Here is a 19,493-nt window from a genome sequence, read left to right on the forward strand (position 1 = left end):
TATTAGACACTGTGTGTACTGGAGACAAATTTTAGGAGACAAAATGTGACGAGTCATTCCGGTGTCAAAAATTAATCCAAATGCCTAACAGAGATGACACAGTATTTATTGGAGAGAAGCAGTGGTGCTTCATGGACACAAGACGATAAAAGAAGAAAAGCATGAAGAATGTGTTGAAGGAACTGGTAGGAACATGTTATTTCAATTTAAAATTAGATGAAATCTGAATTATTATAGAAAAATTAAGAATTATTGCCTCATTAATCATAATGTTATAACCATAATGTTAAAACGAAGTATGATATGTCTCTGTAAAACCCATTTATTTTCTTTATATCTTTAAACCAAGTGCAGAGTTAAACTCTTAACCAAAGTTTACTCATTTACTCAAAATATGTCTCGAGCAAGATAAACTCCCTCTGTGCTCTGTTTTGTAGTTTAATGTGAAATATCAAAAGTATTGACTTGAAATGTTGCGTAGGCTATGTAGTAAATGAACAGCATGACTGTAATTCCAGGTTGGTGGGAAAGCACTTATCTTGATCGTTGTGCTGGGATTGGGAGGATCTTTTCAAAATGGATTTCATCTCACAGCAATTAGCTCTCCATCTCCAGTGCGCATTTGAATTTGTATTTATTATCTTCCTGTTATTACATTAAGAATGCAAGTTATGTTATTTAAGGTGTCCTTGTTACAGTGTAATTACACATACATGCACATTCTTTAAAAAAAAACAAGTTTCCAAAAGGAGGGTTTTCACAGCTATGCCATAGAGCAGGGGTCGGCAAGTATACGTCTGGCATCGGGCCAAAAAGAATTCGCCACTATGGCAGGCCATCATAGTCAAAAGATCATTTAAGATATGTATTGATGAAAAATGCAACCAGAATTGCCTGTGACTGACTGTTAAACTGTATTTTGTAACTGGTTACTCTGTGTAAAATCCTGCGACAGTCATTAACAAAAAGCCTTATTTATGTGGCGTTGTCCGATCAGATGTGAGCGGAGTGGAGCGTCAATATTTCCCCTCCGCGCTCCGCGCATTTAATAATCACTCCGCTCCGCGCTCACTGATATCAGAAACAGTATTTCTGTATGTTTGAAATATCACAGTTCTATTGAAGCCCGTTTCCGCCACTGAAAAAAAAAAAAAAAAAAAAAAGGTTATTGCGACATTTTATCTCACAATTCTGACTTTTTTCACAGAATTGTGAGATATAAACACAATTGCGACTTATAAAGTCAGAATTGCGAGTTAAAGTGCAGTTGGGGGGGGGGGGGGGGGGGGGGGGGGTTGGCTGATATGTTCTCAGAATTGCGAGTTTATATCTCAGAATTAGCCTATAACTTTTTAACTGGCAATTGCGAGTTTATATCACGCAATTCTGAGAAAAAAGTCAGCTGAAAATGACCAAATAAGGAACAAATAAATTCCTTGAGAAATATAACTTCCATGTCCACTGCAGTCATAGCCTTCACATTCTTTCTGATTTGAGTGATCCTTTTCTATCTAGCTAGCTAAATATATTTTTTTCCATCTAGCTGGCTAAATATGATTTTTTTTTCTATCTAGCTAGCTAAATATGTTTAACATGTGAATTCTTGCAGTTATATTAGCTACGGGTCGCTGTAGGTACTCGTGATGGAGCGGTGAGTGAAAACCATGCGCTCCGACTTTTCACAAATCCGCTCCTTGCTCCAGTCAAAATCTCAGCGCTCCGCTCCGCTCACATACTCTGATTGTAAGTGTTGCTGTCATGAAAGATCCATAACCAGCCACTATCAAAATAATCTGGCTACGGGCGCGGGCCAGATGGCATAGAGGAACTATTTGTGCTTCCCCAAAGAGCTTTGAAAGAACAATTTTTTTTTTCAATTGTGAAGAATATTTGAATAATCTAAAGAAACTTTTCCTACTATAAATAACTTTTTGTGCAATCAGTTAAATTGTCTTCATGGAATCATAGAAGCCAATAAAGTACCTTAAGAGTGTACTTAGAGTTAGGGTTTGGTTTAGTTAATTGTAATTATGCAGAATGTACTGTACTATTACTATAGTAAGTACATGTAACGTGTAACAAGGATACTGTAAAATAAAGTGTTACCAGTAGTCCATTTAAATATCAGTTCAGCTTCATACTTACACTCTATGAATCAATCTCTAATCTGTTATCTGTTTTCCCACAGTACATTCAGAGCTTTATTAACAGCAGCTGGACGTATCACTATGGGGATGTTCCAGAAGAGAAGACCATCACCTTTATCTGGTCTACTGTGGTGGCTCTATATGCTTTAGGAGGTCTCATTGGCTCCATTACTGTCAGATACTTTACCAGTCACCTGGGAAGGTTAATCTCACCCATCCTCATCTGCTTTCCCTATTCTTCCTTTTAATGTTTTCACAACAAGAATGGATGTTCATTTACTGTATATGTTCTTCTTGCAGAAAAGGAGCCATGCTGTTGAACAGTGCCATAGCAGTTGTGGCCACAGTAATTATGTACATTAGCAAACCTACTTACTCATTTGAGTTGATACTTGTAGCACGCTTCCTATTTGGATTCGGATCAGGTATGTGCATTAGACTGTAAAGAAATTATATAGATAAGATGTGAATATATATATATATATATATATATATATATATATATATATATATAAAAGATGTGATTTGCTCTTTGTTCAAAGGGTTGGGTTTGAATGTACATACGCTCTACCTTGGTGAGAGTTCACCGAAGAAAATCAGAGGCATGGTGACAGTCACAGTCACTACCTTTATGTCACTTGGTAAACTATTAGGACAATTTGCTGGCCTCAGGTAATAATTAAGTTTTAAAGCTTGGGCACTGAATTAAATGGACATCTGAATCAAGCTTGCAGTCAATTATATAAAAAGGGCAGGTTTAAACAGACCAAATGACCAAAGAAGTCCATACAGCCCCAAAAGAAGCCTGTCTTTCACTAGAAGAGCTGAGCTCTTTGATTAAGAATTACACGGTCAATAAGTAAATAAATAAATAGTTCACACTATTAATGAAATGTTCACGCTATTATCAATAACATGCTTTTGATAAATACACTACCAGTCAAAAGTTTAGTCAAAAGTATCTAAAAAGTCTAATAATTAATATTTCCTATTATTATCAATGTTGAAAACAGGTGCTTATATTTTTGTGGAAAACGTGATACACTACCATTTAAATGTTTGGGGTATAAGATATTTTAAATAGTAATACTTTATTCATCAAGGACATATTAAATTGACCAAAGTTGTAGTTAAAATTACAAAATATTTATATTTTAATTAAATGCTGCATTTCATCAAAGAAAAATTATATTTTAAAAGTTATATTTGAGTAATTTTTTTTAAATATATTTTCACAAATAGATTAAGCACCAAAACATTGATAACAGTAAGAATTATTATTAATAATCAAGCACCGAAAATAACTGACAACAACTAAGCATCAAATCAGCACATTAGAATGATTTCTGAAGGTCGTGGCACTGAAGACGGAAAATTCACCTTTGCTGTCACAGGAATACATTACATTTTAAAATATATTACATTTATCAGTTTAATTGTATAATATTCCACAATGTTTACTGTAGTTTTGATCAAATAAATGCTGCCTTGTAGAACAAGAGACCTATTTCAAAAACATTTAAAAAAAACATTATTCCAAACGTTTGACCAGTAATGTAGATAGGGTGAATTTTCATTTCATGCCACCATTAATGTTTGATTTATCTGTCTTAACTGATCTGGCTTCAGGAAAGGAATCTTTTGATACACAATATTTCTTTGAATTGAGCTAGTTTCTAATTTTATTCACAGGGAAATCCTTGGCTGTGAAGAGTGCTGGAACATTCTTCTATGCATCTCAACATTTTTTTGTGTGGTCCAGCTGGCAATCTTGCCATTCTTCCCTGATGCTCCACGATATATTCTGATAGAGAAAGGCAAAAGTCAACAGTGCAAGAAAGGTGCATTCCATTTAACTGATCAACCTCTGTATGTCATTGCAAACGTCTCTTGTGTTAAATCACATATTCACGTTTTGATTGGCAGCACTGCAGTATCTGTGGGGACCAGGCGATTATAAATTGGAGATAGAGGAGATGTTAGCAGAACAGGCAATCATTGGAGAGGAGCACAACAAGAGTTTGCTGGATCTGCTGAGAGACAAACACCTGCACTGGCAGGTCCTTTCATTGCTGGTCATAAACGGTTGCATCCAGTTCAGCGGCATCTCTGCTGTAAATCATTTAGCATTTATCCTCAATACACCAAATTATGCTTCTGAATAGAAATGTATCTTATGTCATTGTGTTGTCAAAAAGTATCTAAGACATTCTTACAGAACAACCTGTATGCTAAATATTCTGATCTTTTTTTATCTTTCTTGCTCACAGCTCACCGTCTTCTCTTTCAATGTCTTTTTGGAAGCGGGTATTCCAGTGGACAAGATCCGTTACGTCACTCTGGGCATAGGAACATCAGAAGTCCTCATCTCCATAACCTGTGTAAGTTCCAGAGAGGCGCACATTAAAGTGTGTAATCTGAAATCAGACTGGGTTAATTTGTCATGGAGGAACATCATGAATCATCTATGGGGTCCATGTGTGCATTTTTGTTTGTGTGCATGTGTAGGGGCTGTTTATTGAGAGTGTGGGGAGGAGAGCCTTGATGTGGCGAGGTTTTGGGGGAATGTCAGCCATTATGGCATTAATCTCTGTCACCCTGTACCTAAAGGTGAGTCTCTATCATTTAGCAGTTCACAGCGATCAAAACAGAACTTTATAACCTTATCTCTGTTTCGTCTGCAGGACTACAGCTCTGTGATTCCATACACCACTGTCATCCTCATTTTCCTGTTCTTTATTTTCTATGGGGGAGGCCCAGGTAAACTATTTAAATATTTATAGAACATTTAGTTGCAACATTTAGTTGGTTGTTTGCATCACTTCCAGATCCATTCAAAATCGCTGATTCATTCAGGAATTAAACAAATGTTAATGATTAAAACACTGAATCATTCCCCTAACTACTTCATTCAGAAACAATGATTCATTTAGCAATCTCTGTTGCTTGATTTGTTTGATAGTAGATTTTCTGCTTTGTTTGGAACTACTTTCATTGGTTGTGCAAAACAAGTAAGTAGCAATACTATGTCTGAACAGTGATTGATTACACATTTACTGTTGTTCAGCAAATTTTCGTGGGCAAAATCCAGTCATTTCAATAGGAATCAATGTGATGGTGAATTTGTGAGGACAAAAAAAATTTCCATGCAGATTTCACAAAAGATCAAAATTTCAAACTGTCTGGTTTGGCTAAATTTACTTCCTGTTGTATAAGCAATATCGCAATCATGCTGCTGTGTTCAAAGCAACAGCATTCAACAACTTTCATATTGCTTATGATAAGCACATATCACATTGATTATAAACTAGTCAGTGCCATCAACTCAAACCAGTTTGATCTGAACAGCTGGAATAGCCCCATCACTTGCCAATGAGATCTTCATCCAGTCATACCGCCCGGCTGCATTTGTGTTTATCGGCTTCATACGCTGGCTGGGATTCGCCATGCTTGGATTCATCTTCCCATTCCTTATTGTAAGTCTATCACCATACCAATACCATAAAAAATATGTGGGTCATTCTGTGTCAACTCAACCATTGGTCCCTAGCTGGCTCAAATTTTTGTCAATATTTTTTCTCAAGAAAGATAAACATTTATAGTGAAGAAAGCCAAAATATGAAATGTCACAGAAGTATATTTATGGAGTAATCCACTATTTTGTAGAGAGGGGTCAAAATTGCTTTAGAAAGATGGCAGCATCATCACTTTATTTTTACATAGATATTTGTAGGTCTACAAGTAAATCGGTTGACTTTAGCAACAAAAACAAATTCTCCAAAGTTTGCATGGCTGTAACTCAAGAAGTATTAAAGATATATTAATGCCCTTTTAGATTTTGGGTCTTAACAAACTTTTCTTTTGACATCTTCATTATTCTTCAGACAATCCTTTTCAAATACAATAAGGGTTTCAAACATTTGGTTTTCAACCAATGAAAATAAGTCAAATTCAACAATCTGGACATGGAGCCACGTTGAGATCCCCATATCTATGGGACTGAACTACATAGGGCCACAAGAAAAGTTGATTAAGAAGCAGAACCTAAAATCATACTGTGATATCTTTAATACTTCATGCAAACATTTGAAAAATAATATTTATTGCAATAGGTTTGACAGAGGGAAAAAAGATACATTTCTAGTTTCAACATTAGTTGTTTTTCAGACATTCCTCTTTAAGAGAAAAAAATATAATCTATGTGCAACGAGACCCACATTTGGTTTTTTAACAACTGAATATGTATACAGTTTTAAAAAAATTACTCCTGGAGCCATATTGAGATTCAAACATCTCTGAAATTGAATCATATATATATATATATAGGCCTATGGGCCCTTAAAAATTAAGATGCCAAAAGTTAAAACCCAAAATCTAAAAGGGCATTAAGATAGCGTTGATACATCTTGAGTTACAGGCACACAAACTGTCACCACTGACATATAATGCAAGAAATATTGCTAAAGTCAGATGAAAACAGATAAAACAGGGTTTACTAATAGATCTACCAATCTCTTTGTAAAAATAAAATAATAATGCTGTCATCTTTTTTAAGTCATTTTTACCACCCTGTAACTTGGTTCTGAATCTTAGATGAAGATTGCCATTTTGACCACCCTCTACAAAATAGTGAATTACTCAATATACATCCATGATAATTTGGCTTTCTTCAGAAAAAAATATTGACAAAATCAAAAATTTGAGCCAGCGAAGTTTCTAAAATTTGGTTGATTTGACACAGAATAACCCACGTCTTTAAATATAAAGAAATGTTTGTGGATTCAGCCACTTTATAAACTTTAATGACGTTAAAATATGTAGTGAGTGTGTTTTCAGTAAATGTCATTGCTATTAGATGTTTCATTATTGGTTTATGTAAGAAGCTTTTGCCAGCATATAAAAAGCCAGTGATTATGACTGTATTGTGAATCCCTCAAAGTTTCTCTTCTCTTTATTTAATACTGTCATAAGAGACCAACTTAAATACAGAATGATTCTTTTATGTGTGCCCTACTATACGTCTTCGTCTTGAACAATGTGTAATACCAGGCTTTCAGGACACCTTTTCGCTGCTCCTATGAAACTGCTCTGCAGACTGCAGACGTCTCACTTTAACAAAAGGCCACGTTTCTCATCCATGTTTCTGCAGGCCGCTCTGAAGTCTCTGAGCTTTGTACTCTTCTCCTGCGTTTGTCTGATAGCCGCTCTCTATGTCTTCTTCATCCTTCCTGAAACAAAAGGCAAAACTCTCCTTGAGATTTCCCAAGAGTTTGAGAAAATCAGAGCATGTGGATCCTCCAAAGAAGATGCCATGTGTTTAGAAACCAAGCTGTAAAGTATATTGATGTAAATATGGACTAGATGTGGACTGGCACATGAAATATTAAACTATTATCATATTTATCCACATTATATTTATAAATACAGACTGCTTGGGCTTATTTAGCATAATGGCCAGATGATGGTACATTATCCTACTTAATAAAGCAATAAATAAATGCACTTGAAATATTGATTTATTAAGTTATTTTGTGAGAAGAAAAAGACAGCTGTGGAGAAATATATATTAAATATATTTTATTTTAGTGACAAGAGAGCTGTTTATCTAAAGACGTTTTACTGTACTAGACTAGTTTTTTATTAGATGTATAAATGTGAAATACGAAACTTATTCTGTTATTTGATCTGTATGTTCCTGTAACGGGGGTGAACGAGACGTGAGACGTGCGGGTCCATTTGCAAGCTTTTATTTATAAACATAGAAAAATAACAGGCAGGGTCAAAACACCAGCAAACGGGTATGGCACAGGCAAGACACAAGAGTATTCCAAGGGCATGCGTGGGTCTCTGTATTAGTAAAAGGTAAGATAACATTATTTTATTTCCATCCCCGAAACAACACACTTCCGCCATTTTTGCGCATGCGCACAACGGGGCGGAAAGGCGTCACAAGATGACGTATTTCACATGGGCGTGACTACCGTTGGGGAGGGGAGTCACACGATGACGTGGCGTCTGACGTCACACTTGGATGTGGGCGGGGTTGGATGTCCACCTCAGGCTGCAGCGAGCCCTACTTGCCTCGATCGGCGAACAATATCCAGAGGGCTTGAGAAGAGGGGTAGTCCGATAACCTGAGCAATAATCCAAACGACGTATACACAGAGTCCGAAACGGTGAGATAAGGGTAAATCCACGATACCAGGGCAGGAAACAGGAAAGAAACTATAAACAAAACAAACTAAACTTAGACTTAGACTTAGAAAGCACAGAATGGCTCGGTAAGGCAGCTAACACTAGGAGAGTATTATACGCAGAACAATACTCGGCAAATACAGAGCGGAAGTTGAAGGCTTATAAAGCGTGTGTAATCAGTGCAATCAGCTGTGTGATCAGAACAATGTGAGATTGGTGACAGCTGTGCGTAGTCAGTGCAATGGATGATGGGAATTGTAGTTCATGGGTGAAGTGCAACAGTAGTGTGGTGCAAAAGTCAATGTGATGGAGGAGTGACCTCTGGTGGTGAGTAACAATCCAGGAGGGTGGTGGAGCGGAGGCGGAACAGGGGAAGGGAAGGAGGGCCAGGTTCGTGAGGAAGTGAAGAGACCTGGAACTGAGGCAAAGCCGGCAGAGCAGGGCACCAAGGCAGAGCAGATGGGACTAGAGCCCACCAGGGCGGAGCAGATGACCACCACGGCGGAGCAGACGGGACAGAAGACCTCCATGGCAAATGAAAAAAATATGTGCTCTAAAAAATGGCTAAAAATATCAAACATGTTTGACTTGCTCTGACTGGATGGAAACAAATCTGAACAGGGGCAAAAAGACTGACTTTGAGTTTTCGGCAACTAGCTTTGACTCATCCAGACTGTAGATCGACGCAAAAATCTGAACAAAAAAGCCTTTAGCTAGTTAATGAACAACTAGCAGGACATGTAGAAATAAGCATGGGTTACTTCAGACATTACGTAATGTAGTTAGATATTGTTAAGTCGCTGAGAAAGAAAGTAAAGAAACAAGAATAAAAAGGTCCTTAAATTTTAGGACCTCCACGGCGGAGCAGACGGAGCAGGAGCCCACAAGAGCGGAGCAGATGGAGAAGAAGGCCTCCACGGCGGAGCAGGGGCCCATCAGGGCGGAGCAGACGGAGCAGAAGACCACCAGAGCCAAACTGAAAACCACCACGGCGGAGCAGACGGAGCAAAAGACCACCACGGAAGAGCAGAAGACCGCCATGGCGGAGCAGAGACCCAGGGCAGAGACTGGGACCTAGGGGAAACTGAGACACAAGAGACAAGCAGGGCATATATGGCCTCAAGGAGCGAGGCAGGGAACACAAGAAGTTCACTGATATTTTCTTTGGTGACAACGGAGCGGGCAGACAGTTCATAAGTAAGTTCATTGATTGAAACTGGACAGAACGACAGTTTAAGACCTGACACATTGACAATAACTGAACAGACAGGCAGTTCAAAATTTGACTCATTGACTAGGACTGGCAAGACAGACACATTTGGAGAAACAGAGCAGGAAGACGAGTAATGAATGGTCTCTATGGCAGTGACAGGGTTAACAGGATAAACGTAGTGCATCTACGGTTTCTGGGCTCACAACTGGACTAATGGGGCAGAAAACAGGTCTCTAATTAGGAACTGGACAGACAGGTGGTTCAACATTAGACTCATGAGGGGAATTGGGACAGACAGACAATTCAATAACTGATTCATAGGTTGATCCTGGGCAGACTTACAGTTCATGATCGGACAGATTGACAGAAACGGGCAGGACAGAGGGTTCAAAATCCGCATCCAGACAGACAGACAGATCACAATCAGCCTTCAAGGCTGATTCAAAACAGGATGAGAGTTCAGAGATGGGCCCATCAGACGGCCCAGAGCAAAGCAAGAGTTCGCAGGTGGCCTCCTTAGCCGTGACAGGGCAGGACGAGGATTCACAGACGGCCTCCATAGCCGTGACAGGGCAGGACAAGGATTCATAGACGGCCTCCATAGCCGTGACAGGGCAGGACGAGGATTCATAGACGGCCTCCTTAGCCGTGACAGGGCAGGACAAGGATTCATAGACGGCCTCCATAGCCGTGACAGGGCAGGACGAGGATTCATAGACGGCCTCCATAGCTGTGACAGGGCTGGACAGGAGTTCAGGGACAGCCCTTCTAGCTGTGACAGGACAGACGAAGAGTTGGTGAGTGGATACTACTGACACCTCCGAAGGTTCTGCAACGGTTGCCGCCACCTCTGGAGGTTCTACAGTGGTAACAGTCTCTTTGACCACGACACGACAGGCTGAGAGTACATTGCTGGGCGCCACCTCCATACAAGGAGCTGAAGCGAGCACCACCGCTTCAGGAGGTTCTGCAACATGTGCCGCCACCTCAGGAGAAGCTGCAGCGGGTGCCATCACCTGGGGCAGTTCTGAAGTGGTGTACGCAGCCCAAACGCAACATAAAGCGATTCCCATAATGGGAAGCGCTTCGGACAGGGGAAAAGGTGCAGGAACAGGAGGGTTAAAGTGAGCTGGTGTGGGTGTACCAGCTGCACGTGCAGACACCAGTGGTGCATCACTCACACTGGATACCAGACTGGGAAATCGAAGAACTGACCTTGAATATCTGGGTGTTGCAGACAGGATGTAACAAGACTCTGGCTGATCATCTGTGACGTGAAGAGACTCTGGAAGATCCACTGAGACGTGATGAGACTCTGGATGGTCAGCGGAGACGTGAAGAGACTCTGGAAGATCCGCTGAGACGTGAAGAGACTCTGGAAGGTCAGCGGAGATGTGAAGAGACTCTGGAAGGTCAGCGGAGATGTGAAGAGACTCTGGAAGGTCAGCGGAGACGTGAAAAGACTCTGGAAGGTCAGCGGAGATGTGAAGAGACTCTGGATGGTCAGCAGAGACGTGAAGAGACTCTGGAAGATCCGCTGAGATGTGAAGAGACTCTGGAAGGTCAGCGGAGACGTGAAGAGACTCTGGATGGTCAGCAGAGACGTGAAGAGACTCTGGAAGATCCGCTGAGATGTGAAGAGACTCTGGAAGGTCAGCGGAGACGTGAAGAGACTCTGGAAGGTCAGCGGAGTCGTGAAGAGACCCTGGAAGGTCAGCGGAGACGTGAAGAGACTCTGGAAGGTCAGCGGAGACGTGAAGAGACTCTGGAAGGTCAGCGGAGACGTGACTTGCCTTGTAACGATCAGTTGAGACTTGACTTGACTTGTGAAGATTAACTGTGAGTGGACTTGACTCGTGAAGATTAGCTGTGACTTGGTTGGGCTCATGAATGGCAGCTGTGACATGACGGGGTGTTGTTGTGTCAGCCATCTTGCAATCAGTAGTGATCAGTACACTTGAATGTCCCAGAGCTTGCGACTTACTTAGTTCAGCTGCCGCCATTACAGGCACAGACACAGTGTTATTTTCCTCCTCCGCGACACCCACAGTAAATGAAGAGCCAACACACAACAGAGCATAGTCCAAAAACTGACTGAACGTGGACCCTCACAGATAAGCTTTGACTTTAGTGGCTGATTAATGCTGTCACCAAAAAAATCGATCAAGACATCATCCGGGAAATCAGAATAATTAGCAACGTCTAGATATTCTTGAATGAAGTCCACAAGTGATCGCACACCCTGCTTGAGGGCTAATAATAGTCTTGCAGTGTACATACCTGGCCAGTATTGTTCATGAAAGCTGCTGGATCCTTGGGTGGCCGAGTATTCTGTAACGGGGTGAACGAGACGTGAGACGTGCGGATCCATTTTCAAGCTTTTATTAATAAACATAGAAAAATAACAGGCAGGGTCAAAACACCAGCAAACGGGTATGGCACGGGCAAGACACAAGAGTAATCCATGGGCATGCATGGGTCCTCGATCGGCAGAAGTCCGCAGACCAGATTCGTGACAGTTCTGATATTTAAGAGACGCTTAAGAACAAACTGGCCAATTTTTTGCTTCATTTATTTTCACTTCCACTTAGATCACCTTAAAAAATTTAAGGACCTTTTTATTCTTGTTTCTTTACTTTCTTTCTCAGCAACTTAACAATATCTAACTACATTACGTAATTTCTGAAGTAACCCATGCTTATTTCTACATGTCCTGCTAGTTGTTCATTAAAGGCAGGGATTCACTACATGATTTTTTTTGTTCAGATTTTTGCGTCGATCTACAGTCTGGATGAGTCAAAGCTAGTTGCCGAAAACTCAAGGTCTGTCTTTTTGCCCCTGTTCCGATTTGTTTCCATCCAGTCAGAGCAAGTCAAACATGTTTGATATTTTTAGCCATTTTTTAGAGCACATCTTTTTTTCATTTGTCACATGTTTCCTAGCAATGTGCATTTTTGAGTGAATTTGTTGTTTTCAGAATCACCTGAAATTCTGGTAGTGTGTGATCCTCAGTCCTCAGGATTTGATGTCCTGTTTTTCTCAGTAATTTACAAAGTCAGCAAATGATATCTAGTGTTCTGAAATTTGTTCAGAATAAAAATCATGCAGTATATTCCAGCCCTAGGCAAACATTATAATGGCATTGTAAGCTCTGCAAGATTGCCTTCATTCCATTTCTATATAGTGCAGATAGTTGAACTATTAAGTGAGGTTGACCCTACTGAATCAGCCCACCCATGTTATTGCGCAGGGGCTTTGGGTTGTAGAACTCGCTAAGGGAATTTCTGTCTTATCAGTCCCGGACAGGCTGTACGGGGCTTCCTAGCCTCATTAGCAGGTAAATAGGTACTGTGTGAACTTCAAAGACCAATAATGATTGACATAACTAGATGCTTTATCACCGCCTCAGCTGTTTCACAGGATTAACTGTAGGATTGATTTAACTGACTATCAATGATTATGGACATCCCACAACACCCAAAGTGTATCATATTGGAAAAACTTGTGCACGTCATGTTTCCTAATGGGAATGGCCTAATTTTAGTTAGAAACTAGGAAATTCAAATGTGCTGCGGGCTTCAACAGAACTTCATAGGCCCAAGTATTATTTTGACAACTTTTAGTAAACTGGATTCACAGTGAATACATGTGTTACTAGCAGCAAAACTAATTGTGGATATTAGGAATAATATCACATGTAAATAATGTATTTGTGTGTTTCTTTAGCTTTCGTTTGATAAAAAGAGTTTGATAAAGTAATAAATTAAATAAAATAAAAAAAGTTTTAAACAATAATTCATATTATCTTTTTTATACTTGTTCATTATTTATATTATCATATTTTAAGATTGAAATACTGGGTCTAGGGTAAAACAATAAAATATACATTCATTTGAAAGTAGCAAAAATAAATGAATAATGTATGGGTTTCCAAGACTTATGACTTTCAACATCAAACCTGCGATAATCATCATAATTAAAGAATCCCTATATCTATATAAATAATAAATAATTTCAATTTAAATTATGGGACAATACTTTTAACTCTCAATGGATGGCGCTGTTTATTCACTGCAGAATCACTGGCATAAAGCTGCAGGCTGCGGTGTGATTATAGCTTTTTAATAAGATTTGTTCATCTGCAAATTCATGCAACACAATACAATGCTGCACTGGAAGCACGTTTCTTTATTACCAATTAAGCTTTTTTTTTTTTTTTTTTTTTTAAGTTAACTAGGCTATATAGCTGTCAGTAATGTTTCTTTTAAATGTATTTGAGTGAAACTGATTAGGCCTACTTTAATATTATGATTATTTTCTGACCTATATATACTGTGAATTTTATACTACAATTTAAAAAACTGTAGTATCCCATTATCTGAAGTGGGACTAATTTTTGTCTAATGAAAAGCTTTGCTCTTAATGCAGTTCTTCTATTGATTTTTCCCCACATTATTTGGATAGAAGGGGTTAAAATATAGGCCTATCCACTATATGTATGTACAAATCTGTGTGTGCTGCCCATTGTGCTGTTGGTTTTTGCGAATACAGTAAGTGGAATGAGTTATATACACTACCGTACATAAGTTTGGGGTCATAAGATTGTTTTCATGTGTTTTCAGGAAGTCTCTTACACTCACCAAGGCTGCATTTATTTAGACAAAAATGCAGTAAAAACACAAATAATGTGAAATATTACAATTTAAAATAACTTATTTTCTTTTAATATATTTTCAGAAAGAATTTATTCTGTTATGGCAAAGCTTTTTTAACGATAGTACTTTTTTTTTTTTTTTTAAAGGATCTCTATGAGACACCCTAACGTTCACATTAAAACATTAGTAATCACCTCTCAATCACAATGTCAATGTCATGATCTCATGAAAAATACATGATATGTTCACTGCAATGTGACACCAGTCCTCTCAGTCCTCTGCATATGGATTTTGTTCATTCTAAATGTCCTTGGCTTGTTAAGTGGTGGACAATTCTAAAAGAGCTAAAATGCATTAAGGGCTGAACACACTAATAATAGCTGAACGGCATACTGACACGGCACTGTGCATGAACAAAGTAGCCTAATTTGTCCTCCACTCATCGCTGCCAATCCGCAAAGGCAAATGATAAAATGGTATGGAATCTGTGAAGAGATGGTCAGACAATGTTAATATAATTAGCTTCATTAACATTCCTGCAGCTCGTTATTAGTGTTCAGGTGCCGTCCTGTCGAGTGTAAAACTGAAATCGATCATTAATCTAGAGAATGAGTGTGCAAGCAGACTTTGACATCACAAGGTTAATGAGCAAAGCAAATATTCATCATAACTCAGTCAACGCTCACAATATGCTCTACAGTCACTTTCACCTTTTAAAACACCCATCTGAACTATAATACAAGCAGTACAAAGTATACAACTGGGGTGGGCGAGCTAAAAATAAAAAATATATATATAAAAAATAAAATAATATAAATTTTGTATACTTTTGGCAATATTTTATATATTTATTTGTTATTTGCAGTTTCTCTTGAAAAACATTTAAATGGTGATTTTTTATTTAATTTTATTATTATTATTTAATCTGATCTGGATATACCAGTTATTATTACAAAGTAAAGTACATAATAAAATATGTACTAGTTAAAGAAACCCAAAAATACCATTTTGAATTTAGAAAATTTTAAATTCTATGCAATTATCAACAGATTTAATATGGATCGTCAACATGTCCCAGTAAATGTGTGTAAGTGCACAGATGGGCATGTTTCAGTAAGGTCATGTCTGTAGAATGACTGGGGCTGCAGCTGGAAATCAGGGGGCCTTTGGCACTATGGGATTATCTCCTATGTGTGAGTAAGAAATGAATGTCTCTATGAATGTTAAACAGTCCTGAGACCTCCTGATCCGAGGATTATGAGCTCTGAATAGCTCCATTTAGCTGCGGTAGCATCACAGTGTAGACATGTGGCGTTCATTGTAATGGATGTGTGTGTGTTGTCATTGTGTCCAAATAGCATAGGTTACTGTATGGGCATTTGCAGAATGGATTTGAATTGAGTCTATTGTATCTGTAGGTAATATGTTTTGTATCATAGCTCATTGTTTCTGAGAACACATTGCGTTATTTTAAATTAGCTACATGCATGATGGATTCCTGAGCATGGATATATATGTTTTGGAATTACTGACTGAAATGATAACACCCTCAAGGGGTTTGATGTCATATTTTTGGCATACAACTCGTAACATCCAGCTGGTGACATGAGAATCTCATTAATGCATAAAATCACGCAGATGGAAATTAAAGCGTCATAATCATCTCCTGGGTGAACAACAAATCCCAAAACTTATACAAGTTTCTCAGAACATAAAAAAAAAACATTGAATCAACATAAAATAAATGTCTCTGGCATTGATGCCAGCATTGATTATCTAACATCTTGTTGCTCAAAAGGCATGTTGAACCACATATTCTTGCTGTCTGAGTTCAGTCATCATCAAGTTAGTCAAGTCACATATTTCTCTGGTAAATAGGCACTTGCAAAAAAAAAAAAAAATTACTTTTGCCTGCCATGGTAACCATAGCAACAGCAGGCAGCTCAAGCACTTTTCATTCTTTTTGGACCAGGGACTAACATGCTGTCAATATGTATCACCCTATTAGATATCACAAAAAAAACCTGGAATGGAAATTCATCCCATTTTATTTTCTAAATGTATGTTATAGATCTTAAATTCAACAATTCATCCATTAATATGTTAAATTTCTCAAAACATTAAAACGTTAAATTTTTTTTGTACTGCACATTCAATCAAAATCAAGTCGTAACTGAACTTTTTTATCTCCAACCAAGTCAGATAAACTGCTTGATAAACTGGATGTGCATCCCAGCATGGAAGAAAAGATCTATCGTTACTTAAGATTCATTGCAACTCTAAGAGAGCTGACATTTGTCTAACATTGCTCAGGGTTGCACAAATGAACCTTAACAGAATGCAGCTGGGAAATGATAAAATAATTCATTTAAAATAGTCAACACTCCTGAAAGCCATCTAATTGAACACACGAGGGCCAGTTGAGGAAGTTCTCGCTCTAGGCACATCCTATTGAGGAGCATGGGATGCTGTGATGTGTACTCGTAACACTGAAGCATTGTAAAACACTTGCGCATTGAATCTGGCTGTGCTGCTGAGCAGTATAATTATAAGCAGTTTTCCCTAATTGCGGCTCTTAATAACACCCAGAAGAGTGTCTGAGCTGCACTTCAGTAATAGTAATGAAACCAGTTATTTTGAACAATTAGATGATTCACACATAACAGTATCATTTTAATACTACAACATTGTAATGATCATTTATTTAAAGTGAAACAGGAAAGTATTTGGCAAATTAATAGGTGTTAAAAATGACATATAAGTTAAGTATACACTTTGCAAATAAATAGCTAGTTAAATCTGTTAGTAATCATATTGATGGCTCAGTCAGACTAAAAGGATTCATGTAAACACCTCAACTGATCTGCACTAAATTTCAATTGGTTTGAAGGGTGGCATAAACTTGAATAAAAATCTGATCTATAGGAATAAAATGAAGCAAGTAAATGCTTGAATCTATTTTCTCAGATTCAAAAATATCTTGTATACATGCGCATGTTTTACGAATGTGCATATGTATATTTAAGTATTACCAATTGAATGTTACTAAATATTTGATTTTAAAAAAGCTTTGTGACATAGCCTAGCTCCAGTGACATTATTGCAGTGGCGTTCCCTGGTTCTGAAAAACATGCAAACAAATATGTGAACCAGACTGCAAAGATATATAAACAGATTTTCAAAATTTAAACTCAAATATTCTGTCAGATTAGCATAAATTTGTGCATGTTAATGTTGTGCACCTAATGTTTTAAACTAACATATTGACTACCAGCCAGAATGGGACGAACATATAAATGCTGTATGAAAAATCCCAAAAGAGACCAATGCTTGTCTAAGTAGTTTCAAGCTTCCAGTTGTTTGTGGTCATTTTTGCTTAATCTTGAATATTTCAGTTTGAAACTGGATGACATTAATAGAACATGGCTTTGAAAAACAGAGTGTTAAAAATTTAAAACGACAGTTAGAATATATATCAAACTTTATGCACGGGTTGATGGCTTTAACTTTAATGCTCCAGAGATAAATTTACATTAAAAACTGTGCATAAAAGACAATCATATTTAAATAGGAATTACAGCAGTCAGTTCTCTCGAGTCAACAAATAATGGTCACGTCACGTCATTGAAAGTGCTTTCTACATCAGTTACCTCTGACATAAATGCTCTAAAAGCATAAAGTTAAACCACAAATTGCTGAAAAGACATGTAATTTCCACAATAGATGGATAGACTATAAACGCACATATTTTATATACATATTGTTTTAATGGTTTTAAGTATAATGCCTGCTCTCAGCTCTGGTCCTTAGATTAATTCAGTCATGGCCCACATATTAATATAGGGTCATAAGTGGGATAATGTCAACTCTGAGAGTCTCTTTCTGGTTTTATGAGGTATTCCTTCAGTTAAGGACAGTAGAGATTACTGGGCCGAGAAAGAGGACTCTTTTATAAACAATTTAGGGGCCCAAAGAAAAAAAACAACTAATTACGTGTGAACATGGTCTAATCTTGATGTAGTCAATCTCTCTGAAGGTAAGGGGACTAATAACTCAAATGAGCTAAGTCAAAAGGCCTTTCTATCTAAAATGTGGCAAATGAGCATAGATATGAGCATGTGTGTGTGATTTCATGATCATCCAGCTATCAGGGATGCATGTTGGTTGGAGGCCAATTACAAATGATCTGAAATTGTCAGGAAAAACCGACATGGGCCACTGCCTTTAATGGCAAAGACAGGTCTGACAGTTTCCATTATGACTATAAGTTACGCCTGGGCTGTTTCACAATTTCATGGTTTTGCTTTGTCTGCAGTATCAGCCCTCAGTGGACCTATGGGAACTATTTTTAACATTATATCACGCAGGTCATTTCACACTGACTGAATGATCCAATATAGATGTTAAAAGGTCACTACAGGTTAAGATTATTAGTGAATAAATATACTTAAAGCTCGGTTTGTTCCTCTCACATTTGTGAAACGTATTAAGAGTTTTGACTCAAAGATTCGAAAAGCATAATTCATTCACGAATCGGACATGGCTACAAAAGGCAGCACTGTACATGAGTTTGGATGGATTTCAAGATTCTCAATTAATAATACTGCCTTAAATTTCAGTCGTGTGACTAAAAAAAACTCAATGTAATTTGTGGTACCGACTACTTAAACATTTTTTTTATTCATTAATCAACAGTGACACATCTGCCAGAATGCATAATCCCCCTACATGTAACAATACCAGAACTTTATTAACAGCTTCTCAGTTCAAATACGCCTATTTTATAACAATATTTTTTAATAAGGACTGCCAATTAATTATTCTCAAACAAAAATGAGAGGAAACAGAGAGAGAGATAGAACTTAAAGAGAGAAAGTGATCTAATGTAGATCACGTTTATGCAGCTGGTTATACCATAACACTTTCTTTCAAGACGCTTCCGACCACTTCTAAGTACATATGAGGACAAACATTCCTCAGACAGTAGCGCAAAGCATCTCATGTTTCTGGCCTGTCTTTGCCACTTTTTTAATAAGTTCAGCTACATTTTTCAGGCTTATAGCACATGGGAATGTGGTCATGGTTTACGTATAAATATATGAAAAACACATGCACTAACCAGCAGCTAAAATAACATTCTTAGTCTACGAGTAATATGGTATTCTTATATCTTGTTGCTTAAACAGCAGCACTATTGACAGAATGATGGTTTAGAATGCAAACACAGAGCAAAGCTTGAACTAGAGATGCAAAATGTTTCCCCATCATTTAAAATCCCAAATC

The 19,493-nt window shown here is 37.9% G+C and overlaps 1 protein-coding gene across 1 annotated transcript; it reads left to right on the top strand.

Moving 5' to 3' along the window:
• Positions 1-161: 161 nt before the first annotated feature.
• Positions 162-7,482, top strand: LOC306854789 (solute carrier family 2, facilitated glucose transporter member 9-like; the record flags this gene model as incomplete). Its single annotated transcript, XM_079393019.1, has 12 exons — positions 162-185; positions 519-614; positions 2,189-2,349; positions 2,448-2,572; positions 2,690-2,819; positions 3,840-3,988; positions 4,074-4,261; positions 4,418-4,528; positions 4,656-4,757; positions 4,832-4,907; positions 5,496-5,623; positions 7,297-7,482. The coding sequence occupies 12 exons, from the start codon at positions 162-164 to the stop codon at positions 7,480-7,482; spliced, it is 1,476 nt and encodes a 491-aa protein (XP_079249145.1).
• Positions 7,483-19,493: the final 12,011 nt, after the last annotated feature.

Source organism: Barbus barbus, assembly GCF_936440315.1.
Source record: "Barbus barbus genome assembly, chromosome: 35".
Lineage (NCBI taxonomy): Eukaryota > Metazoa > Chordata > Actinopteri > Cypriniformes > Cyprinidae > Barbus > Barbus barbus.